This window comes from Nerophis lumbriciformis, linkage group LG34, assembly GCF_033978685.3.
Source record: "Nerophis lumbriciformis linkage group LG34, RoL_Nlum_v2.1, whole genome shotgun sequence".
NCBI classification, from domain to species: Eukaryota; Metazoa; Chordata; class Actinopteri; order Syngnathiformes; family Syngnathidae; genus Nerophis; species Nerophis lumbriciformis.
The window spans coordinates 11694108-11719478 of record NC_084581.2 but is presented as its reverse complement, the minus strand read 5'-3'; the positions used below and the strand labels follow the sequence as shown (position 1 = coordinate 11719478).

Genomic DNA, 25371 nt, shown 5'->3' with positions numbered 1-25371 from the left:
TGGGGTTCTAGAGCAGGGGTCTTCCATGTTTTCCAGGCCAATACTGATTTGGAAATGGAGACGGGACCCGTGACTTCAGGGGTGTCCATGATGTGAGCTTGCAGGCTATTTGTGGGCCGCAGCTAGAGTTTTGTTGGCCTCCAGTACAGAATCAAATATAAAATCAAACCAAAAAAACAGTAAAAATTCAAGAAAAAAACAGCAAAAATATGTAATGTGATGAGAAGAAGCTGATATTATCATACTAGTAACTAAGAATAGTATGCTTTGTAACCTACAACACAAATCTTACACAATGTTATGTCTTTAAAGTTAAAGTTAAAGTACCACTGATAGTCACACACACACTAGGTGTAGTGAAATTACCCTCTGCATTTGACCCATCCCCTTGTTCCACCACCTGGGAGGTGAGGGGAGCAGTGAGCAGCAGCAGTGGCCACGCTCAGGAATCATTTTGGTGATTTAACCCCCAATTCCAACCCTTGATGCTGAGTGCCAAGCATGGAGGTAATGAGTCCCATTTTTATAGTCTTTGGTATGACTCGGCCAGGGTTTGAACTCACGACCTACCGATCTCAGGGCGGACACTCTAACCAAATATATATGTTTGTTTTTAGTATTTTTTACAACAACAAAAAAAGATATCAAACTGGCTCCCACCTGCTTTGACTTTTCAGTATGCGGCCACTGGTGAAAAATAGTTTGGACACCCCTGCCCTACACCCTGTTTAAAGTGTGTTTGAAATTAAACTGGTGCTAAAGGTACTTTGTTATTGTGCACCCAGTGCAATAACTGACAGCTGACAAATAGAGCTAACATGAATATGATAATAATGGTATTTATTTGTGTTTTTATTTTAAACCTGCAAGGTACAGTGAGTACGGGGACCATGCCACTGCTGTTTGTAAATGGTATGTTGGCTCTCCGAATGTGTATTTAAAGACATTTAAATTTGTAGAATAATTATTGGAAAAATATGAAAATTTTGAAAAAAGTCTAATGAACAAGTGTTCCAGTTAAACTTCCCACGAGGAAGTTGCGGAAATTCCGAAATCCAAATGGAAAGCACTATTAAGAGCCATGCCCACCAGAGAAGAAGAAATGCTGAGTGTGTCGGCTATATTGTAATATGTAGTGCATCTTGCAGCATCTGGACCGTAAAATAGAACAGTGTTTTTCAACCTTTTTTGAGCCGAGGCACAATTTTTGCGTTGAAAAAATGCGGAGGCACACCACCAGCAGAAATCATTAAAAAACTGAACTCAGTTGACAGTAAAAAGTCGTTGTCACAATTGTTGGATATGACTTTAAACCATAACAACCATGCATCACTATAGCTCTTGTCTCAAAGTAGGTCTACTGTCACGACCTGTCACATCACGCTTATTTTGAGTTTTTTTGCTGTTTTCCTGTGTGTAGTGTTTTAGTTCTTGTCTTGCGCTCCTATTTTGGTGGCTTTTTCTCTTTTTTTGGTATTTTCCTGTAGCAGTTTAATGTCTTCCTTTGAGCGATATTTCTCGCATCTACTTTGGTTTAGCAATCAAGAATATTTTAGTTGTTTTTATCCTTCTTTGTGGGGACATTGTTGATTGTCATGTCATGTCCGGATGTACATTGTGGACGACGTCTTTGCTCCACACGCTGTAAGTCTTTGCTGTCGTTCAGCATTCTGTTTTTGTTTACTTTGTAGCCAGTTCAGTTTTAGTTTCATTCTGCATAGCTATCCCTAAGCTTCCATGCATTTTCTTAGGGGCACTCACCTTTTGTTTATTTTTGGTTCAAGCATTAGACACCTTTTTACCTGCACACTGCCTTCCACTGTTCCCGACATCTACAAAGCAATTAGCTAGCGGCTGCCACCTACTGATATGGAAGAGTATTACACGGTTACTCTGCCGAGCTCTAGACAGCACCGACACTCAACAACAACACATTATTTGCAGACTATAATTACTGGTTTGCAAAAATATTTTAAACCCAAATAGGTGAAATTAGATAGTCTCCCACGGCACACTAGTGTGCTGCGGCACAGTAGTTAAAAAACACTGAGATAGAAGGCAGCACACGAGTGGAACAAAGGTAAATAACATCAAATAATTACTATTTACTTTGTTACATGTTGTAAGAGTAGTCAGTGACACTCTATTTGTGTAGTTATTAGCCGCAACCCGAATGAACGGAATGCTGATGCTAACAAGCTAACGCTAAAGCCAATGTGTTTGTGTTGTCGTCGTGAGATAAACACTGACATTTATTATTTATATATTGTTATTAACAGCTGAAATGTACCAAAAGGAATCGCCTGACCCTCATGAATTCATCATTTACAGAGAGGACAACTTTCTGACTGTTGGACATTGCGGACAAAATCCTGACTTTATCAACAATTCGGTACACTTTATTTTATAAATCATATCATTTTGTATATAATTGCTTTGGATTTCATTTACTTACTTTTTAGTAAAAGAACCGTGACCTAATATTGTCTGTTTATTTACATGGTATCAGAGTAGAAATTAACTGTACCACTCCTCCATACGTCATCAGCTGATTTGTATAAATACCCCGAACTGTCAAATGCGGTGGAAACACAAACCACACACTTCTACAGGAACCTATAGGTCCAGGAACTAGAGGTTCCAAGCACCTAAAGTTCCTGAACTTTTGGTAGAAAAGGGCCTATTGTTCCACCAGTCCTGTTTCCGACTGCTCGCTACACGCTCTTCGGAGCAGACATCGACGCAAAATATCTTGCAAACTGTGAGAGCAAAAATGCTTGCCCTCTTCCTTCTTAGTCTTCTAAACGCAATCATTTGATTGTACACAATCCTTAAAATTGCCACAAATGTGCTAGTACTGTGACTTACGAGAATTGAAGCCATGTTTACTTCCATAAACACTGCAGCACGTGTGACGTCATACGTGTCAGATTTTAAGTGGGGTTATCAACTGCTTATTTTACTCCTGAAACCTGGCATCTTTTAGCTTTTACAGGTGTATCAACATCAGGTGTCACATATTGTGTGGCAGACAATTTCAGGATGTTATTCAACTGCTTGTACATGAGCTTTGATCGTAGCTTTGTTTTTATTCATGTTCATTAGAGAAAACTCGCTCAAAAATATATGTGGTTTACCATTCACTTCAGTGAATAAATAGGAGGATGATCATTTTTGCGTACACTCTGCTTCTTTTTGACAGAGACATTTTGTGGAAATGACGGTGCCAAAACACGATGTGTTTGAAGCCGGTTTTACGTTGGGTCGAGGGGTCGGAGCCGCAGCCCCGCTTTACTGTGTACCTAACAGAATTGCTATTGCGACATCCAGTGGACACATTGAGAACAGCAGTTTCTTTCATTTAAAAACAAAACTCATTTTTATTCTGAGAAAACCCATTTGTGGGCCTGATCCGGCCCACGGGCCACATGTTTGACATCCTTAAATTGTGTGCCGAAGCCCTCCTCCAGGCCAAGTCCCCTTTGACTCTGTGGTCTTCCCATCAGCCATGCTGTAAATTTTAGCGCTTCTATGAAGTCTACTGACAGATATACGTTAGAACTATACACTATTTTGTATTAGAAATGGCAACAGGGGAGGATTTTAGCATGCATGTGCATGTACGACCCAGACTAGACCACAACAAGAGGATAGGGCAGATCTGGGCAAGTTAAGGCCCAGGGGCCGCATGCGGCCCGTTAAGCTTTTCAATTTGGCCCGCTGGACATTCCCAAATATTTGTTTTTAGATCTTTAAGATGGAAACTGTAGCTGCCATTATGATGTGCAGTGATGTTTTCAAATGACCGTAAGTCTTAAACTATACAAAGTATTTCAATGGTTGGAATCTGCGCTTTTGCATGATATACTAGTTACTATGGTAATCTAAGTCACAGCAGCTCAGACGAGGCACCAAGCAGTGTGGGTGGGGAGCGTTTCCACAGAGTGTTTCCAGAGCGGCCAGTCTGAAATGCGGGTGTCAGGGACAGACGCGGAAGGAGATTTTTACAACAAAGTTCTAAAGCTTAGTGATATATCAGATTGTAGAAGGGTTTTTTTTTACCCTTGGCGTTCATATTTCGCTGTGTTTGTTGCATTTTTGTTGCGTTTCTTTTGATTGTAAAATATGTCGATCGAGAGGGGGTGTGACGTTTCTATGTTGTCAATATTCCGTGTTTTATCGTTCATAGTTAATATTGTAAATCCCACATTCTTTATTTTCATGTGCATTCAAGGGTGTCTCATTCAGTAAAAAAATTATTTAAGGCGGTATTTCATAACAATTTCAGCATTCAATCAGACATTATTTTGAGGTTTTGTATTAGTGTTCCTAAAAATAGATATACAGCCCCGAGACACATTTTTTTCTCTAAATGTGGCCCACCAAGTCAAAATAATTGCCCAGATAGGAGGCAAAATGATTTTATTGACTACAACTTTGGACTACAACTGAATAAAAATGGCAGACTCGCACAAAGCTCTTTGGGTAAACCTCTACCATGTATGGAGGTATCCGCTGATGTAACTGAAGCAAAAATACGTCACTTGAGTCTCAAATTCCAAATGGCTCGTTTGTGGGAAGTGTGACGGAAGCCAAGATTGTTTTATAAGTATCTCCGCTATGGCTCCATGGCAGGGGTCCCCAAACTTTTTGACTCGGGGGCCGCATTAGGTTAAAACAATTTGGCCGGGAGCCGGGCTGTATATATATATATATATATATATATAGTCGAGGCTTCTGTGGTTTATCCGTTATACAGTTCTCAATACAGGGGTAGAGCGGAATATATGTTAGGTGAGGAATATATGTTCGGTGAGGAAAAAACCCAAGAGGCTACATCATCCCTTCAAGCCTGTTTTGCAGGCTTGTAGAGATGATATAGTCTCTTGGGTTTTTTCCTCACCTAACACATATATTTATATATATATATATATATATATATATATATATATATATATATATATATATATATACACTGCGGCGCGAGCGCAATGTCACGTTATTGATGGGAAAATGCATTTTTAGACAATATGATTTGCCGGAGCGGCTAGGAGACACCGATAATAACAAGCCGTAGAAAATTGATTAGAAAGGACAGATTTTTTAAAATAATAACCAAAAATGTAAAAACAATTGTTGTTTTTTTTAAATTGGGACTTCCCGCGGGCCGGATTTTGGACGCTGGTGGGCCAGGTCCAGCCCGCGGGCCGTAGTTTGGTGACCCCTGCTCCATGGTGTGATTTCAAAAATACACGAAAACAGGTACCAACAGGTAAGAAAAGTTGTTTTTGCATTGTAGCACCCCTTAAATGGGACACATTGTGGTGGTTGTAGTTGTGGATGGACTGTACTGACACTGATACATGTGAAAGTGTGCAGTGGCTTACTTTGTGTTGCTTCCACATGAGGGCCAGTGGCTTGACGTCGTGTTTAGCGTGCCTTCCCTCCTCCATGCACTTGGTGCACACCGGAGCTCTGCAGCTGCAGCAGAACATGACGAAGTTTTCCGCCTCGTGCTCCACGCACGTCGCCGGCTTGCGAGGGGTGGCCGGCGGCTGACCGGTGGCCGCCTGACCCGGCTGTTGCTGGGATCCAGACGGCGCTACGAGGCGGTGCTTGGCGAGCGGACCACGGGATGGATGGCACCGCTGCTGGCAGGCGTTGCAGTAAAAGACGTCGCATTGCTCGCACATGACTGCGGCGTCCACCGGGTTGCGGTCACACAGCTGACACTTGGGCGCCCCGGAGGAAGAGGCGGCCGCGGAGGCGGCTCGGTGCTGCTGATACCGCGCCACGATCGCTTCTAGGAGCCGGTTCCGAGGCAAGCCGCGGAGACCGCGCTCGTCCAACGAGACGCTGCGGTGGCACAGCGGGCAGGTGAGCGAGCAGAGGCGCTGCGCGGCGGCGGCGGCGGCGGAGGAGGAGGGGAACACCCGGACGCCGTTGGGCGACTTGAGCTGACACGGCGTGTAGGAGCCGTAGCCGCTGTCCGTCTCGCTGTACAGGCTCATCTTGTCCACGTCCAGCAGGTAGTCGTAGTCCGAGCTGGCCGAGGCTCGGCTCTGCTGCACCGGGGGCTCGCCATCCGGGGTGTGCACGCTGATGCTCCGCGCGCACGCCAGACAAACGTTGTGGGAGCAAGGCAGCAAAATGGGTTCCTTGAACAGAGAACCGCACACTGGACATTTTAACTCTTCCTCCATTGCGACCTGTACCGCGTGTGTAAGTGTGTGTGCGTGTAAGTGTGTGTGTGTGTGTGTGTGTGTGTGTGTCCTGCCCAAACACTCCAGCACCGACAGTCTTTGGACAGCTCCCTGGCTGTGCGCATGCGACAGGAAGGGGCGGGCTTTGTGGGGGCGTTGATTGATGGATGTGATTTAAACACGGCTTGACTGCTTGCGTTATTGATGTTTTTCTACATATCTATCTCACATCTGACTATAATTCCGCAACAAAAAATGTCCCGAATAGAAATGAGATTGTAATCTGTTTGCAACATGAGTAATATCATTCTCTGTTTCCACAGTCACCTGAATGAATTCCTCAGGTTCTTTTAGAGTGAGATCCACTTACATCCTTGGAGGCCTGGCCCGCCTCAGCGATCATAACGAGATGAGCTGCGATGCGGAATCATGTGTTGCATGGTGAGTAGAGACTAAAAATATCCACATGTGATGCTGCTGGGCTCAGAGGAGACACAAACTGAGCATCTCCGGCTTCAAACGTACAAAAGAACTGCAACAGTAACAGGAAAATGTGATTAATGTAAAAAAAAAACCAGATCATTAGTTTAAATGTGTCATCTAGCATCATCTTTACCTAAATGAATGGCTATTTTGCAGGTAACCATTACATTAAGTAAAACATTGGAGCGCAGAAGCAAATTTGTGTGAAAAAAAATCATCTTTTATTTCAGTGCAAATTTGTTAAATACAGCACTGAGCGTTTACATTTAAATTACTTTTCAGTCCCTTTTAATCCATTTGTCTCTAAAATAATTTTAACATAAGCTTGCTTTTTGGGTTGGCACTTGGCAAACATCAAAATAATTAAAAAAAAGTGACGTTCCTTGCTGCTCAAAAGCTTGTGACATTTATCTGACTGACATTGTAGTGCTGGGTTAGTGTGCCTAATAATATGGCCAATCAAGCTACCTAACACAACCCTGAAATTGAAATGTCACTGAAGAGTTAAACATGATGGTTCATTTTAAACCTACTAAGCATCACTTCCTGTCCCTCATTTCAAAGTGACCACAGGAAGTAGAACAAAGTTTTCTTTAACGCAAAGGTTGGTGGGGTTGTTTCATACGAGAGACGTGGTGCTCTCCGGGTTGATCCGGACGGGCCTGGTGCTCTTTCTGAGGTCCTGCAGCTGCTTGGCGGGCTTTCCCACACCCTCCTCGAAGCGGCGTTCCACCTCGGGCAGCACGGTGTCGTGGAGGAAGCCGGCGTTGAGCATGATGAAGGCCTTCTTCTCTGGGTCCTGCTCGCAGCGCAGGCTGTAGTCCACGTGCTGCACGGCCACCAGGATGATCTCGCGCAGGCTCTCCAGCAGCACCATGTGCAGCTCGGGGATGTAGAGCTTCAGGCCCTCCTCCAGAAAGCTCAGCATCTGCTTGGTGAAGGCCACCACCGTGTAGCTCAGATTGACCCAGCAGTCATCGCCGACGTAAGTGTCGAACGTGCTCATGCCGCTAGACTGCATCTCGTCCTGCATGGATTAATAACATGTGTACAAAAGGTTACTATGGGGCATAACTGCTTTGAAACTTATGTGCCTGAATACTTGTATTTCTTTTATTACAGTGTTTTTCATCTGTTTTCAGGCTAGGTTAGACTATTTGCTGAACAGAAACAAAGTGATCAAACTTACAATTCTTGCATCTGCTGACAAACAGATAGTAAAGCTCCAGGAGTCATTTTAAGATGTGTAGCAAAGCCTTTTTTCTTTTTCTTCTTTTTTTATACATAGAGCGGACCGGAGGTGGCATCTTGACCATCAGGAAGGAGGTTTTTAGAACTTGTATAAACACATTGTAGGATATTCAATTGTGCACACTGAACCTAGAGGCTGTGCTCTCTTAGAACAGAGGCATCAATCTATACTCGGAAAAATACGACACAGACGGAGGTGTCTACAACAGGAAGTAAATTTGTGTGACGTCACATAAACTGGAAGACAAGCACACGCCACTTGTTTTGCCTTTAACATTAAAAAACAATCTAAAACATTACAAATTAAAACAGAAGAAGATAAACATATTTAAACATTCAGATGAAAAATATATACATCTTTAATAAGCCAGAACAATATATTCTAATTTCCTCTGTCATTTTTTATTTCTTTATTCGTAATAAAACATGGTTAAAATATGTCAGTGTGCGCATAAGTATTTTCTGAGCACATACAACAATACTGCACTAACAATTATAACCATGATAATTTTGGTCACTGTAACGGTGACATAAAATGTTCATATTGTTACATTCATACCGTACAAAACATGAAGGAAAACACATTGGTTATTTTCCAGTTCTCCAATGTAGGTCAATATACTGTATTATAAGCAGTGGTGTAACGATTCGTTTTAACAACGATTCGATTTGATATTTGTGGTTGGATTTAGCAATTATCTCCATTTTTAGAACGATTCAATCAAAAATGATTCAGTGAGTATCGATTCATTAATATTTTCAGCCAAAAAAAAATTCAAGCTGTGGGACTGTGAAAATAAATACTGGATACTGGACACTGCAGGTGAATTTTTCTATATTTCTGTTATTTCTTGTAAGGGAATTATGTATTGCTTGGTTTTAAATGACGTCACGTCCAGCTCACGTCCCGCTCATTGAAAATGTGTGGTGGTCAAGCCAGCGTCTTTTCTCAATGGGTAATTGAGCCTTTCTCGAAGAAAAATGCCCAATGCTTGCGTTGTTTTCGGCTGTATGAACCTTTCAAATCACGAAAAGAATAAAATGAGATATAATCAAGAAGGGCGTAATTGTGCAAGACCTTACAAAACGACAACAAAAAACGTAGCACGCACTCCAGTACAAGGGAGCAGAGTCGAAGAATGCACAGGTTTGAAATGATCACTTTGTTAAAGGTTTGTTTGAAATACTTGTAACGTTTAGTGTTATTTAAAGAACCAGTAGAATGAGTAAACAAGTTGCGTCTGTATCAAAGCTATTATCATATATATCTGATTTATGACACCAAAAGACTTCCAAAGTTTGCAAATAAATAGATATGATCAAAATAGAGATGTCCAATAATATCGGCCTGCCGAAATATTATCGGCCGATAAATGCGTTGAAATGTAATATCGGAAATGATCGGTATCGTTTTTTTTTAATTATCGGTATTGGTTGTTTTTTTTTTTGTTTGTTTTTTATTAAATCAACATAAAAAACACAAGATACACTTACAAAATTTTGTCCGTCTGCGTTTGCGCTTATAATAACATTAGCACTCATAATGTTCAGGTCACAACATGTAAATGGAGTATTATTGAAGGTTTCTGGATGTTTTTAGAGGGTATAATGAGCGCAATAGAGGACCATTCATCTGTCGACTCAATTGTTAGATATTTTTTTATGATTTCGAATGCATAAAAAAGGCAAGTATATGTCGTCTTGACTTACATAAGGATTGTGAATGATAAACAGTGCCTTACTTTCAAAGGTTTGCGTATTTATAGTGTGAGTGATCCAATAACATGGTCAGAGTGCAGAAGCGTTACTCCAGTGACGTAGAATCTAGGGAAATCGTCGAAGGTGTTCGCAGCGGAACATTCAAAATGGCTGACTGAATTTGTGGCATTTTGTGACATTTTAGACGGTATATTCATATACTTTGCGGATTGTAAATACAATTGGATATGGTTTACAATTGTGTACTCAGATAGTTTATGCCCTGCTATCTTCAGAATAGCAGTCATGGCTTGATTGACCACCACTGTTTTTCACTTCAAGGAAAAAGTCACGTCACGGAATAAAAACAGTAAATTAACTTTGGATACAAACAAGCAAATAAACAACAGTTGATGGCCAATGCATTCACATCTTCTTTGAATAAAGTGTTACCAGCATTTAAGGTTGAAACATCAAGAGGAAACTTCTACTGCTCACATTTTTAACATTCAAGCAATTTTCAATCAAACTACAGTAACCAACATTTTAAGAGTAAATTTACCTGTTAAATAAAGTTCCCCTACCCCTCCATACAGTATCTGTTCTCCACCCTAGCGTCGCCGATGAATGACAGTGCACCAGGTGTGCTTAAGCATGTATGCCTCCTCAAACCTGTTGATGGTTGGTCCCTCACTTCCTAATTTCCATAGCCTACTTCATCCATATCTTCTATTTATTTATTTCTGATGAAATTACTTCTCCTTGGCTGCCAGTTGTGTGTCACACTTAATGTTGTTGTGTTCCGGAAGTCGGTGCATCGCCTAACCTACTCCGCTGTCACTTCCGGTGTGGCGGTTGCCTATTTTAGACTTAGACTTAGACTTAGACTTCCTTTTATTGTCATTCAAATTTGAACTTTACAGTACAGATAAGAACGAAATTTCGTTACATTAGCTCATGGTAGTGCAGGATAAAAGAGCAATAAGGTGCAGATATAAATAAATAGATTACTGTACAGATAAATATATTGCACTTTTGCATATGCATCCACATTTATGGATGTATGTTATATTGTCTTTATATTCCAGCGAGTTAATCCATTTTTGGGGGGAATTGAGGGGATTATTTTAATTTTGTGGCTTAAAATTCCAATTACTGTGTTGTGTCCTTTGTATTTGTTATGGCTTTTGCAATTGTGCTGTAGCTGAAAGCTGTTGTGTTGTAATTAATGATATTATCTTGTGGCATTTGCTGTCACCTTTTACAGCCATCGTAGCTATCCGCCATTTTTGTTTTGATGACGTTACACACGGGCAAAACAGACTTAACGTTTAACGTCCTTATTTTTAAAAGTGTTCAACCTTACATATAGTCTGCTATTATTAAATCCAATGTTTTCCTTTGTCTTGTATCGACAAAATCGATCAATTCCTTTTTAAAACGATCTTGGATCGGTACCTATCTTCTGGCACATTTTTTACTTTGGCCCTTGAAAGCAAAACGTTTGGGCACCCTTGGACTAGAGCCTTCTTAAACAGGATAAGACCATTCTAATTGAGACTAGAGTCGTCTTATCCAATCTTCGAAACCTCTTCTAAAACAACCTAAACAGTCCAGTTGCAACTGATTAATTTGCCCGACAATAACGCATGAGAAGGCACAGTTCTAAGTTTAGACCACCAGAGTGTAGTCCAAATGGTTACCTTGAGCTTGGTCAGCGCCTCAGGCGTCATTAAGTTCATCCTCCGCCACATCTCCTCAGAGTTGCGGTGCTTAGTCGCCTCCATGATGATGTCCTTGTAGCTGAGCAGCGCCGCCTTGACGTCTTTGACCAGCAGCGACTGCAGAGTGAAGGTCAGGTCCAGGCCGATCTCCGTCAGCTGCTGGCAGTGCTCCTTGGCCACATTGACGCACTCGGCCGCCGTTGACAGGCTCTCCTTGCTGTCAAACACCTACAAGAAACGCAAGATAAACTTTATAGTGACAGTCACACACTTTGTGAATGTTCTCTCATTGTGTTCCCACCTGCTTGCTGAAGGCATCCACAAACATCCTCATGGCGGACCTGGACCAGACTACAAACGCAGAGTAGCAGCCTGTGTTCCCTGCAAAGTCCATCTCGAACTCCTTGGCGGTCTCCAGCAGGCTGGTGAAGAAGATGTTGCACAGCTTGTGGATGTAGAGCAGCGTGGCCCCTTCGATTCGAAGCTGCCGGATGGCCGTCTGGACCGCCACCGCACGGTTTTTCAGGAAGAGCTCACAGGCCTTGGTGGACTGGCCTGGAAAACAAGATCATATTTAATGAACAGCTCTCTGCACCAAACACACATGTAATAGTCCAAGAACCTAGTCTGATGAGCTGTGACACTGCCCTCCTCGTGGCTTTGGGTCCACCTCGAAGGGAGCGATCAGGAGACAACTCAAAGACCAGGACCTCGGTCAGCTGCCGCACACGCTCGTCCACCTTGTTCCTGAGCTCTTTGACCTTTTGTGTGACCGGCTGGTCTTTGAGGTACTCGTTGAGCTTGTCCAGCAGGTCCACAGCGCCCTCAAAATCCCTCTGAGCGATGCACACGTCCAAGTCCTCTGGCAGCTCCTGGATCCACTCCAAACTAAGGTTCACGCTTTCCCCAGCATCAGCCTGCTCGTCCTCGTCCTCGTCAAAAGGATTAGTGGACACCTCAGCCCTCACGGGGGACGTTGGGACCTCCTCCTCTTTCTTGCGTCCATCCTTGTTGGCTTTATTCTTCTTGGTTTCATCCAGGATCTCCAGCCACTCCTTCTTAATCTTGCTGTTCTCTGCCTGGAAGATGCGACTGTCCGGGAACATGAGGATCTTGAACATGTCTTTCATTGGAGGGTTGTCCTTGACATTGACCACGGCGAAGCTCTCCAGGTCGTACAGGGCGTTGTATTTGTACTTAACCGTGCCACGCCGGTTGGGCAGCCAGGTGGCTATCAACAGGCAGTCGTTCATTAGAAATGCGTGCACCTTCTGGATGGGGGCCATGTTATCCACGTCGTACTCCAGTAGGTCGCCATTGTACACCAAGTGCCTTCCAGGGGTGTCCATTATGTTTTTGCCGCCCTCCACCTTCTCCAACAGTGATGTCAGGGTTCTCTGTTTCAGCTCCTCGGTTTCTTTGGGGAATGCAGCCTGCATCTCCTTGGAAGTCTGGTCCTTATCCGTGGACAAAAGGGACTGCGTGATGCTCTCCATGATGCTCTTCTGCTCCGTCAGGATGTGGCTCAGCTGGTACATCTCGCTCTCCAGGTACGAGATCTCCTTGGCTGTCTCAATGAACTGCCTGTAGTTCTTGTAGACATTCTTCTTTAGATTTTGAGCAGTTTCGTCGGCCAGGTTCTGGATCTTCTGCCGATGCTCCTGTAGGTCTCTGTCACCGTCGGACTGCTGGGACAGCTGCTTGACGTAGTTCTGCGGCTCGAAATTGGGAGACTCGAGCAGCCTGCGTAATCGATTTCCAGTTTCCGACATCTTGAGCGGCGTTTAATTTACTACGTTTCACAGAATTAACTATACTCCAAAAGAAGCGGAGAATTCTCTCTCCATGGTTAGCTGCTAGCAAACAAAACAGGAAACAGTAAACTGGGTGACACCCTGTTACGTCACGAGATTTGCTAATCGAACACAGTTTTACAAATAATACACAGAATCCACATTTTTTATTTGACATATGTATAATAGCTGCTAACACGAATATGCATTTATCTGTATCGTTGATGTACAATTTAAAATCTCTTGTCACTTTTTAATTGCCAAACAGACTTCCGGCAAGATTAGGCCGGAAGTGTTCGTACCAACTGCAAAATAAAGTCCAATGTTTACAAAATACTCATTTACGTCGAGGGAGATTAACTAATTTAGTTCAACTAACTAAATTAGGTTCTCTAATACATGTTGGATGACGATAAATGCCGCCCTTATTGTTTTTTAACGACAACAAGCGTTTTTGCTAATCGAACCCAGTTTTACGAATAATACGCAAAATACACATTTTTATTTGACATATGTAAAATAGCTGCTAACACGAATATGTAAGTGTTTGTATCGTTGATGTACAATTTAAAATCTCTGTCACTTGCCAATTGCCACATAAATTTCCGTCAAGATTAGGCCGGAAGTGATTGTAATAACTGCAAAATAAAGTCCAATGTTTACAAAATACTAATTTACGTCGAGAGAGATGAACAGTAGTTCAACTTGTATACAATATAGATAAGTAACTAAATTATGTTCTTTAATACATGTTGAATGACGATAAATGCCGCCCTTATTGTTTTTTTAACGACTTATATTTTGAAACAAACACCGGAAATGTTTGGGCGGGGTGCACTCTTTCAGGGCAATGTACTGTGCGCTGGTGGCAACTGTCGTTTTGTAAACACATCATAGCGACGTTGTTTTTATTTTAAATCTGGACATAAATACGGTATGCCCCCGGAGTATACATCTGACAGACGCTATCGAGGCTGTTGTATGGGTGTCTATTCTGGCAGGCCGGTACAGACTGGAGTTGTTGGCCGGTTAGCAAGAAGAAGCTAACAACAGTCAGCGTTTATGCGATGGATAACGACTACTTACTCGCCCTTCATCTTCAAGAGCAGTTTAACAGCGAGTACAATGCGCCTGTTTTGTCATCTAACGACTTTGGACAACATGCCAAGAAACGGAAAGTTGAAGTCAATGGCGGCGCGCTTATGCACTGGGAGCGCAGTGTGCGGCCCGAGAGGCCTCTGTCCATCGTGGATCCGTCCTGGGAGACGCTGGACCCCACTCCAGATGTCAGGGCCATGTTCCTGCAGTTCAATAACAGGTTCTTCTGGGGAAAACTCAACGGTGTGGAGGTTAAATGGAGCCCTAGGATGACACTGTAAGTGTAAGAAATGGCTAGTACATCGCAGCATATCTTAGCAGCCCCAGCCAGTCTCGTAGTGGGTGGGACGATCCAAATGTCAACAGTATGGATATCAAGCTTAATATTCGAAACTGTGAATGCTGTCATATATTTGTGTCTGTAGCTTCCTAGTCGTTACTAACCTGCACCTCAATATCTCCTGCTCTGTTTCAGGTGTGCCGGCGTGTGTTCGTACGAGGGCCGTGGTGGACTTTGTTCTATCAGGCTCAGTGAACCTCTACTCAAGCTCAGACCCAGGAAAGACCTGGTGGAGGTAAGCAGGACTCTTTGATTACTTGAATCCATTCATCCATCCATTTTCTACCGCTTGTCCCTTTTGGGGTCTCGGGGGGTGCTGGAGCCTATCTCAGCTGCATTTGGGCGGAAGGCAGGGTACACCCTGGACAATTCGCCACCTCATCACAGGGCAAACACAGATAGACAGACAACATTCACACTCACATTCACACACTAGGGCCAATTTAGTGTTGCCAATCAACCTATCCCCAGGTGCATGTCTTTGGAGGTGGGAGGAAGCCGGAGTCCAGTAAAGCCTATAACGCTTCACTTTGTCCTCACAGACTCTCCTCCATGAGATGATCCACGCTCTCCTGTTTGTAACCCACAACAACCGAGACCGTGATGGCCACGGGCCCGAATTCTGCAAGCACATGAAACGCATCAACATGGACAGCGGGACAAACATCACAGTGAGTGTCTTATCCGGCCACCTTCTTAGAGATCATTGTACCAAGTAGAGTTAGGGAAAAATGATTGATACTCTGTGGCGATTCATGAATCGATGGACAAATGTCCAAATATCATATATTTACGTAATATAGACAGTTCTAAAATGCAGGATTAATACTAATGTTCTCTAAAACAGTGTTTCTTAACTATAGGCCTGCGGCCCATTGTTGGCCCTCAATCGCCCCTTAAGGGGCCGTCAAAAAGTATATTTCTCAGCTGTGGTCTGAACGGGCCACAGCAGTACTCTGTTGTAGTACAATTTTCCATCACTTGTGGCAGTAATGATAATATCCAATTCGAGTCGTGTATAAAGAGAGTATGGCCAACCCGGTTTCAGGTATACTCTTTAATGATTGGTCAAAAGGCACTCAGTTGACTACAAGGCGCCACGGCTGCTACTAACTTTGAGCTTATGCTACGTGATTGCGGCGCTTCCCCGTTAGTTTTTGGACGTATAAAAATGCCCTATTGTGCAGCATGAAGCTACTCCACCTGTGGGAATTGTGGAAAGCTTTTACATTACTTTCCCCACAACCTGAAAATAGGACAAGTATGGGATGTGAAGGTTCGCCATCAACACTGGAGAGCCATCGATTACAGCATCTTGTGCGAGGTAAACACATGACACAGCGTCTGCGTTTTGTTCAGGCGAGGGTCACCACTTTGTGAACAAATGCGTGAGCAAATTGTCCAACAGAGTAAGAACCACTTTGTTCAACATGCTATTTCAAGGGATTTCACCATCTATGGTCTGTAATATCATTAAAAGGTTCAGAGAATCTGGAGAAATCACTGCACGTAAGCGGCAAGGCCGTGACCTTCGATCCCTCAGGCGGTACTGCATCAAAAAGCGACATTAGTGTGTAAAGGATATCACCACATGGGCTTAGGAACATTTCAGAAAACCACTGTCAGTAACCACAGTTGGTCGCTACATCTGTAAGTGCAAGTTAAAACTCTACTATGCCAGGCAAAAGCCATTTATCAATAACACCTAGAAACGGCGCCCGAGCTCATCTAAGTTGGACTGATGCAAAGTGTAAAAGTGTTCTGTGGTCTACGAAGCGTGGCTTCATAGTGAAAGAGTGCGGGTACTAGACTGGCCTGCCTATAGTCCAAACCTGTCTCCCATTGAAAATGTGTGGCGTATTATGAAGCGTAAAATACAACAACGGAGACCCCTGACTGTTGAACAACTTACCGGTAAACTGTACATCAAGCAACAATGGAAAATAATTCCACCTGAAAAGCTTCAAAAATTGGTCTCCTCAGTTGCCAAACATTTACTGAGTGTTGTTAAAAGGAAAGGCCATGTAACACAGTGGTAAAAATGCCTCTGTGCCAACTTTTTTGCAATGTGTTGTTGCCATTAAGTTCTAAGTTAATGATTATTTGCAAAAAACAAATTACGTTTCTCAGACTCAACATTAAATATCTTGTATTTGCAGTCTATTCAATTGAATATAAGTTGAAAATGATTTGCAAATCCTTGTATTCTGTTTTTATTTACGATTTACACAATGTGCCAACTTCACTGGTTTTGGATTTTGTCTATACATTTTTTTAAATCAGTTTTCATGAGTCCCTTCCTTTGGTTTTATGGTTCATGGTTTCATATAATTTGACAATGGTTATTATCCTGTTAAACTGTCAGTAGGTTATATGTAATTATTGAATATGATTAAAATCTATAGTCAAATTAATAATTCAGTGTTATTACTTGAGTGGTCCCCTCTTTAGTAGAAAAGTTAGGCCCTGAGGTCAAAAAGGTAATGAAACACTGCTCTAAACATTAGTTATAGGTTTGGTTCTAACTAACCATGGGAGAACCATGAGCTAACATTCTTTTAGCATTGTGTGTCAGCTAGGTTTGTGCGGACACACACGGAGGAGGGAGGAGAAGAGGACAAGCTATGCTAACTGCAGCGCTCAGCTAACTTGAATGTGATGTATTGAAACTAGAAAAGAATACATTCTTTGTACATTTCAACATAAAGCTAAATGATAGGAACTGTGTTACAGCGGAGAGTACCCAGCTACGAAAAGAAAATTAGCAACTAGATTAGTAAATCAGGAGAATAACAATCATACAGTGCGGCCACAGGCTGGTATCATTTTCAGCCATAGATAGACGTAGTACATAGGCGACACACGTATTTGAGCCGCAAGTTTATGGCGACTGGAGCCAAAGTGTCTGAACATCCTGTGGGTTTAAAAGGCAAGACAATTAAATCAAGGATGCCTGCTTGCCAAGTAGGGACTTTTTTTTTTTTTCACATTCAGGCAGCTACACTTGTCACATATCTAGTCTTTTTCTGTCCGCGCAAACATCCACGGACCGGAAATGACACAAAAGGAGGAGCCTTGTAGACAATATGGACATTATTAACAAATACACGTAAGATATTTAGACTATATAAACTCATTTACAATAAATTAACAATACAATAACTATAGATGTATAAATAGTCAATTAATAATCAAATTGTAATCGAATTGTGAGGTGCCCAAAGATTCCCACCTCTAGTATCAAGTCTTAAAATGTCCACCCCGCCCTATCTTCCCAGGTGTACCACAGCTTCAACGATGAGGTGGATGTGTACCGCCAGCACTGGTGGCGTTGTAACGGGCCCTGCCAGAAGCGCAAGCCTTACTTCGGCTACGTAAAGAGGGCCATGAATCGGGCCCCTTCATCTGTGGACCCTTGGTGGGGGGACCACCAGAGGACGTGTGGGGGTACCTACATCAAGGTGAAGGAGCCTGAGGGGTACGGCAAGAACAAAGGCAAGAAGGAGGCTAAACAAGACAGAAAGACACCTGCCAAAGAAAAGCCTTCAGGTAAGAAGACTTTATTTATAACGTTAATCTGCTGTCATGTTACTCGGGCTGTCAAATGATTGTCATTTCAGATTAATCACAGTTTAAATGTGAATCACCATTTACAACCATGTCTGAAATATACTAATTTTAACAACAAAAAGACAAAAAGGACATGACACAATTATACCTATTAAATGTATAACAGCTTCAAGTGAAATGTAAATTATACTCAAGCTAAAAATAGTACACACAATAATATCATTGGTCTGTCTCTTTACAATGTTTCTTAAACGTGTATCTCTGAAATAGGTTGAAGGCTGCAGTTACACGTACTTAGAACAGTATGACATTTTCAAACATAGTACAGTAAAAACAAGTAAAACAAAGAGATGTCCCAATTTTAGTTTAATTACATTGGGCCCTCTCAGAAATTGCTTTTTGTTTTGTGTGTGGAAAATAGAAGATTGCTTAAATTAAACATTTTGTTTTTTTGTTTTTTTGTTTTTTTATCACAAAAGTGAACATATCACAAAGCCCCTGCATCCTTTTATTTTGCAATGTGTGTAAAAAAAAAAAAAAAAGTATAGACTTCCTAAGACTGGGGTGTCAATGTGTTTTTATAAACAAATTGTACTTTTAATCAATTACATTTAATATAATTGTGAATGTTGTCTGTCTATCTGTGTTGGCCCTACGATGAGGTGGCGACTTGTCCAGGGTGTACGCCGCCTTCCGCCCGAATGCAGCTGAGATAGGCTCCAGCGACCCTGAACGGGACAAGCGGTAGAAAATGGGATGAATGAATGAAATTAATCACACTCTATACCTGTGATCAATCATGATTAATCACGGGTTATTAATTGCTTGCATAAATAAAATTGTATGAAGAAAATACCCCAATATTTGGGTACAAATGCAATTTGGGATTTAAAATGTCATACAGAAACGTTATTTTGAAATGTTTTACTGAACTGCAAGACCTATGTGAAGTTGCCCCCCTACTCCTCTCAAAACTCTGTTGAAATAGTGTAATTTGTTTGTGCTGCTTTGTGCTGCATTTTTGGTTTAACTATTGTAGTTTTTAAGTAATTAACATTTTATGTTATTGACATGTAAATAAGTTGTTATTAAATATAAACAGTCCTTAACCATGTCAAAACCTTCCCAAACCAGTCCCAATCATTTGTGCTGCGTTTGTGCTGGTTTTGCTGGGAAACTGCATTGCTGCAAAAGCCCGCTATACTTTTTTTTTAAATTACACAGACACAACATTAGGTCAGCAATAGGCGTTAGTTATCACACAAGTGATCCTGCAACTATTAATGACACATTCTTCAACTTCTCCTCCTGACGGACCAAATCATCAAGATTTTCATCTTGATGTTCTTTTTAAAAAATGGATCGTATTCATTCCGGAATAGGTTGAATACAAACACAAATATTATCAAGCAAAAAAAAGGGAATATACAGTTTTGATGCCTGGCACCTGGACTCATGTTATTAATGAAACTCAAACTTGGTGAAAATGAGTATAGTAAAAATTAAGTGCACATTTTGAAAATCTTTACAGGTACAGTTACTAATAGATAATATAGTAAACACACTCATAAACAACTTAACATAGTGCACCATTGACTCTCTTTTAGTTTAAACAGTTGTTCAAACAAACAAGTTTGTTTACCTTTTTCAGGTGACAATGCTAATCTCTTTTCTTTGGTACAATGCGACCCCAGCTCATTGTGATTACTTACATATGTCTCCAGGAAGCAAAATAAATTCACAGTCAGACTAGTTGCAAGTTGATGCTCTTGGTGTGTGTAGTGCAGTTGGTTTATCCTTGCTGTAATTGTGCATCTTCAAGGTATTGTACGACGAATCAGTTGCGGTGGTATGAATGACATCTTCTTGCAGGAATTAGTCTTCAGAGATGTAAGATGTCCTCGTGCGGTGGCTGTCCGTTTAGCAAAGGCATATGTTTAACTTAACTGTGCTACTTTTGTTGACAACATTGAATCAGTAAACTTTGCCAGCCTAGCGTTCTCCTCTGCTTGTTGTGGTTGTAGCTAGCATTCATTTTGCTATTGGCAGCAGCTGTCACTGCTCGCTGAGGACGGAAACTGCTGCTTGCTTTCACTTCAGAGTCTCCAAGACATAATCAAGTCTCCAAGACACAAGAGTCTAATACAGTGGTTCTTAACCTTGTTGGAGGTACCGAACCCCACCAGTTTCTTATGCGCATTCACCAAACCCTTCTTTAGTGAAAAATAAAATGTATGTTTTTTTTTCAAATTCAAGACAAAGTTATATGTTTTTTTACTGGTGCTCAAAATGAACCATGCATGAACATCACCTTGTTCAAAGAACAAAACCAACACAGTGCATGAACTCACAACAAATTACACACCTGAAAACCAGTGTGACTTCTGCTGTTGCCGTATCCATAATACGACGATAGGGAGAAGTTTTTATTTACCGTACACAATGAGTCGGGTGTGTCTTGACGTCCGCGGCGGAGGCTCCACTGAACCCCTGAAGCTGACTCACCGAACCCCTGGGGTTCGATCGAAACCAGGTTAAGAACCAATGGTCTAATATCACCGGGTAAAGTCACTAGATTTGTCACTTGTAGCTGTTTACAAAAAAGTCGCCAAGAGGAGTGGCAACACTATCCTCGAATATGTGTTTCACGTTAAGATGGTATTTTAAACTTGATGTGCACTGATGATAAAAACGTTTGTTGCTGCAATACCAACTAGTTACCTTAGTTTTATCCAAAGTTCTGTTTTGAAGCAAAGTTGGCCGCCCCTCATCGCAATCACAGACCGTGTAATAAATACGCGCGTCTTTCGGGTTAATCTTCATACATTTCTGATAATGCGATAATTCATTTAAATTAATCACATGTGTCACAATGCATTAATATTGACAGCCCTATTAATAACACTAATTTGTTGTGTCCCTCTGTCAGGGTTTGTCTCTCAGGATATTCGGGACATCATCCCATTCAGTGGCAAAGGCTTAGTCCTCGGTGGGAAGCTGCCCACATCTTCAGGCCCTTCTCCATCTGCGCCTTCAACCTGTGTCAGTAAACCCCTCCCACCTCCCTTCTCTCCGAAAAGTCTTCACAACAAGATAGGAGTAGGACCGTTTCCATTGCTGGGCCAAAAGACAGCCCCCAAGAAGTCTGTAGGTAACACCAGAGTGTTTGTCAGCATCAACGGCTCGCCTATGAGGATCTCCAAACCTTCTTGTGGTTCTGATAAAAGTGCCACGCAGCCGTCAATTGAGGACCTGTTCAACAAGTCAGCAAGACGTTTGTCCCTCGCAGACTCACAAACTAATCTGACTTCTGTCGCTTCTAATAACAACAATGATCGCGTCAGCACATCATCTACACAGCGTCCCAAATGTCCCTTGTCTGTCCCGAGCACTAGCACTGCTGCCGACGAGACGCCACGGTCCAAAAAGAGGCCGCTGGAGGACTCTTCCAGCATTTTTGACCTCTTCAACAAGAAGCTCAAGTCAATTGACTCAAAGAAGACACCAACGCCTTCGGCACCACAAGCTAGCTCCGCCTCCTCATCGACATTCTCCTCCTCTTCGTCCTCCTCTTCGTCGTCCTCTTCTTCTATTGTGGTGATGGTCAACTGTCCCGTGTGTCAGGCCAGGGTGCAGGAGACGGACGTCAACCAGCATCTTGACTCCTGTCTCTCCTGAGCGAGGACGATCCCAGGACGTCCATTTCATTAGGTACACCTTGTCAATTTAATAATGTTTGTCATTGTGCTTGCAATATGTGTTGTATCATACATGATGACTCTTTTTAATATTTTGGTTAACATATTTCTGTTGAGGCACCAAGTAATTCATAGTCTGGGCTGATTTGAAGTTATAAAAAAGATATTTAGCAAATCTTTTAGCTGCAAATAACACAAGACAATAGCAAAAGGCTAAGACTTTGTGTTACGGGATGTAAATACGTTATAATAATTTCCAATATTCTTAATGTACAGGCAATTTTATATTTGAGAGTTTAACTCAAAACTAAGTTTATTTCCTACCAGAACACAAACTTCCTATAATGCTGCCACAATGTTAACGCGCTTTACATCAGGGGTCGCCAACCCATCGATCACAATTGACCAGGTGGTCTTTGGGACTCGATCCCGACAATATTAGAAAAAAAAGTATTAATATGACATCAATGCCGCCCCCACTCAAAATGTGATCAACAGACCCGCAACCGGCACGTATTTTAACCCAAAAACACACCTGCACTCCTCACCTCTCTCTTCAGTCTCACATCCTGTCGGTGTCGACACCGCTGCCATTCCCCTAGATCACGACCGCATACCACACCGACTTGTCTAGTAAACGCGTGTTGCATGACGTGCACATCGAAAAAAAATCATCTAGCTGCCGCAATGCGGTAGAGGGGGACTGCACTCTTTTTTTTTCCTATTGTCCACAATTACTATTAAAGATGTGACGACGTATGTATTTTTTTTTTTAAATGCGTTCTAACTTGTAAATAAAAGTCAGCTTTATTTATTTATCTGTTGATATTCTTTTTTTATTTTTCCTTTTTTTTTAACTACCATTATTATTTTGTTTTGGTTTTTGTTTTTCTGTAGTTTTTTTTAAATTTTTGGGTAGCGGAGTAACTCAGTTACTTACACCAAAAAGTAATGCGTTACTGTGAAAAGTAACTATTTAGTTACTTATTTTTTTCTTTTTCTTTTTTTAAAGCTCCCATTAATGCCCTTTTAGCCTTCATTTCAGTACTGTTATTGCACTGGAGAATAATACAATCTGTTGATCAATTTGACATGCATTTTTATTTTCCTTTTAACATATTTAATGAAAAACAGTGCAACATAAAAAGGCATTTCTCATTTCTTTAAACTTGGACCAATGACCATTAATAAAAAAAACAACTTAAAGTGCAACATAAGAAGGCACATCATCTTCCTTGAAACATAGATAGTGAAATAAAGCCTGACATCTGGAGTGATGCCGCTGTCTTCCACACTTGGAGCCATGGATTGTAGAATCCTTGTTTTCAGTGGCAGGATCATTGACACAGATGGTGAAGTTTCAGTGCTCAGTAGAGACGTAACAGTTTTGAGGGGTTTAAGCACCTGGAGGACCTCTTCTGCCACTCTCATGTCATCATCAGACAGGTTGATGATGTCTTTGACATTTGTCTTCAGTGTCTTGTGGGTCAATGCAGAGTATATAGCTACCTGCTGCTCCAACATATCATAAGTGGAGTTCCACCTCGTTGGGACATCATGTATGAGCTTATGAGTAGGCAGCTTTAGAATTTCTTGCTTTGTCTTAAGCACATGAGCAGCTGTTGTGCTTGGGTGGAAGTAGGAAACCTCCTTCCTGGAGCCTATCCCAGCTGCATTCGGCCGAAAAGCGGGGAACACCCTGGACAAGTCGCCACCTCATTTCAGGGCCATCACAGATAGACACACTTACATTCACACAATAGGCAAAATTCCAAAAAAGTACAGTTCCCCTTTAAGGCTGACTGTTGCAACGCATCTGACATTTTCCGGCATCCAACCTCTAACAGGTCTCTCCTCAACCCAAACCACCATCACTATCCTGCAACGGCAAACTAACAAGCCAAATACTGGAGTCCGTCCGTGAACATTGCTCCAAATTAGGGTTGCTCGATTAATCGTCATCGAATCGACATGGAGGTTTTAATTAGTGCGATAAATAACCGCAAGAGGCCGAAGTTTTTTATTTTTCTCTCTGTATTCATCGGTATTTGAGTGACATACATTTTCAGAATTCTTGAGCCTCACGCCCTTTGCCTGCTAGCCAAGCAAAAGTTTTTAAGGAAACTGCAAGTTTGTGTGCGCTGCACTGTAGGCAGCAAGTACGCTAATAACACCTTGGGAAAATGTTTCATGGTGATTCGGTCTGGGCCAATGGTCATATAAGTCAATCAATCGAGCAGTAAGTTAGTATCCACATTTCAACTTTTTCTCTTTACATTAGGCCTTTTTGCCCTATTTTTGCCGTTTATTTCTGTTTTATTTCTACAATGTACCACAGGTCGATAAAAAAAACGAGTCCACAAATGTTCTCCGGCCCTCTTTTTTGGACATCCCTGGTTCACGAATATCACCTGGAAGACGAAGTTTTACCAAAGGACGGAAGACTTCTGTCTTCCTGTCATGCTAACTAGTGAAAGGCTGTCTGTTCGCTTTTGGAATTGTTCTGCAGACTTCCACACCTCGCCTTTCATGGTGGTGGTACTGCACACACCCCGGGCTCGTGGAGTTGTCCTGCATGTCCGGACCTCCTGTGGCGATTACTGTACATCACCTTTTCAAGACTGCTTGTATTTGATTTCGGAGTAAACGCATGACATAAAAAACACTTCCTGTCTTTCCCTTTTAAATGCGGACCGCATGGAAATTCGGAGCAGAATTATATAGTCTTTACCGCCATCAACAGTTTGCCCCAAATATATATTTGTGGCAGTCCACATTTGTTTGTGGCATGTCGCAAGAAATACACTAATGTGAGGGAAACACTGTTTGTGTACGTGATGCAATTTAATCAATGTTATTATTAGTGTTAAATACTTTTCTTGTATTTGTTGCAGGTGTACCTTATGAAACGGCTGGTGAAGTTTCCTCCAGGGATGTTTGGTGTGGGTTTTATTTTATAAATATATATATTTATATATATATATATATATATATATATACCGGTATTTGGTTTTGCACTTTTATCAGTGTAAACATTTGATATCATGTGATCTTTTAGTGTTGAAACACTTTGCCTTAATTCACAATGAAGACGACATGTTTTCTTTATACAAAAAAAAGTTTTGACTTGTTACTTGAAGTCATTTCCAGCCCCAACAGAGAAACTGCGACGTAGTTGTCCTTCACCTCAGCATCAAGCGCCTCGATGGGTATGTTATTCTTGATGTCGCTGAGCCTTTTCTGCTACTTAATATTTATATTTGTTACACTCTCTGTTGTTTTTTACTGCTATTTTAATGGCTGTTACAGTTTTAAAGCCAAATAAAGTTTATTATATTGAAAATATGTTTTTTAAATAAACACTTACTGACTACTTCTGCATATATGCATCATGTACACAGTCATTTATACAAGATGTTCTGTCCTTCTTGACCAAACGTAGGCTGATCTTTTTTATCGTTATTAGCCAGCATTACTAACTGCTTGTTCTTTTAGGATTAGCAGACTCCTGCT

At 41.7% G+C, this 25371-nt stretch overlaps 3 protein-coding genes across 5 annotated transcripts in view; 1 reads left to right on the top strand and 2 right to left on the bottom strand.

The window, feature by feature from the left end:
* The window catches only part of trim67 (tripartite motif containing 67), a 74519-nt gene extending 68237 nt beyond the window's left edge, over window positions 1–6282 (bottom strand). For all 3 annotated transcript variants that reach the window (XM_061930002.1, XM_061930003.1, XM_061930004.1), the window contains exon 1: window positions 5388–6282. In XM_061930002.1, coding sequence (XP_061785986.1) covers window positions 5388–6203 — 816 coding nt within the window. In that variant the 5' untranslated portion in view covers window positions 6204–6282. The remainder of the gene's footprint in view (window positions 1–5387) is intronic.
* A 602-nt stretch (window positions 6283–6884) lies between these two features.
* Window positions 6885–13920, bottom strand: exoc8 (exocyst complex component 8). The gene is made up of 4 exons (XM_061929903.1): window positions 11982–13920; window positions 11661–11914; window positions 11339–11587; window positions 6885–7713 (listed from the first exon to the last, which is right to left on the bottom strand). The coding sequence occupies exons 1-4, from the start codon at window positions 13129–13131 to the stop codon at window positions 7306–7308; spliced, it is 2061 nt and encodes a 686-aa protein (XP_061785887.1). The 5' UTR covers window positions 13132–13920; the 3' UTR covers window positions 6885–7305.
* Window positions 13921–14000: 80 nt separating this feature from the next.
* Window positions 14001–24931, top strand: sprtn (SprT-like N-terminal domain). Its single transcript, XM_061929904.1, has 6 exons — window positions 14001–14527; window positions 14726–14825; window positions 15133–15261; window positions 17869–18139; window positions 21090–21871; window positions 24753–24931. Exons 1-5 carry the CDS (start codon window positions 14220–14222, stop codon window positions 21836–21838), a joined length of 1557 nt encoding a protein of 518 aa, XP_061785888.1. The 5' UTR covers window positions 14001–14219; the 3' UTR covers window positions 21839–21871; window positions 24753–24931.
* Window positions 24932–25371: the final 440 nt, after the last annotated feature.

Coding starts and splice junctions, on each gene's coding strand:
- sprtn (XM_061929904.1), top strand. CDS start 14,220: ATGGATAACGACTACTTACTCGCCCTTCATCTTCAAGAGCAGTTTAAC. Junction 14,528..14,725: donor TGGAGCCCTAGGATGACACT/GTAAGTGTAAGA, acceptor GCTCTGTTTCAG/GTGTGCCGGCGTGTGTTCGT. Junction 15,262..17,868: donor ACAGCGGGACAAACATCACA/GTGAGTGTCTTA, acceptor CTATCTTCCCAG/GTGTACCACAGCTTCAACGA.
- exoc8 (XM_061929903.1), bottom strand. CDS start 13,131: ATGTCGGAAACTGGAAATCGATTACGCAGGCTGCTCGAGTCTCCCAAT. Junction 11,915..11,981: donor GTCACAGCTCATCAGACTAG/GTTCTTGGACTA, acceptor CTTGTTTTCCAG/GCCAGTCCACCAAGGCCTGT. Junction 11,588..11,660: donor TGGATGCCTTCAGCAAGCAG/GTGGGAACACAA, acceptor CGTTTCTTGTAG/GTGTTTGACAGCAAGGAGAG.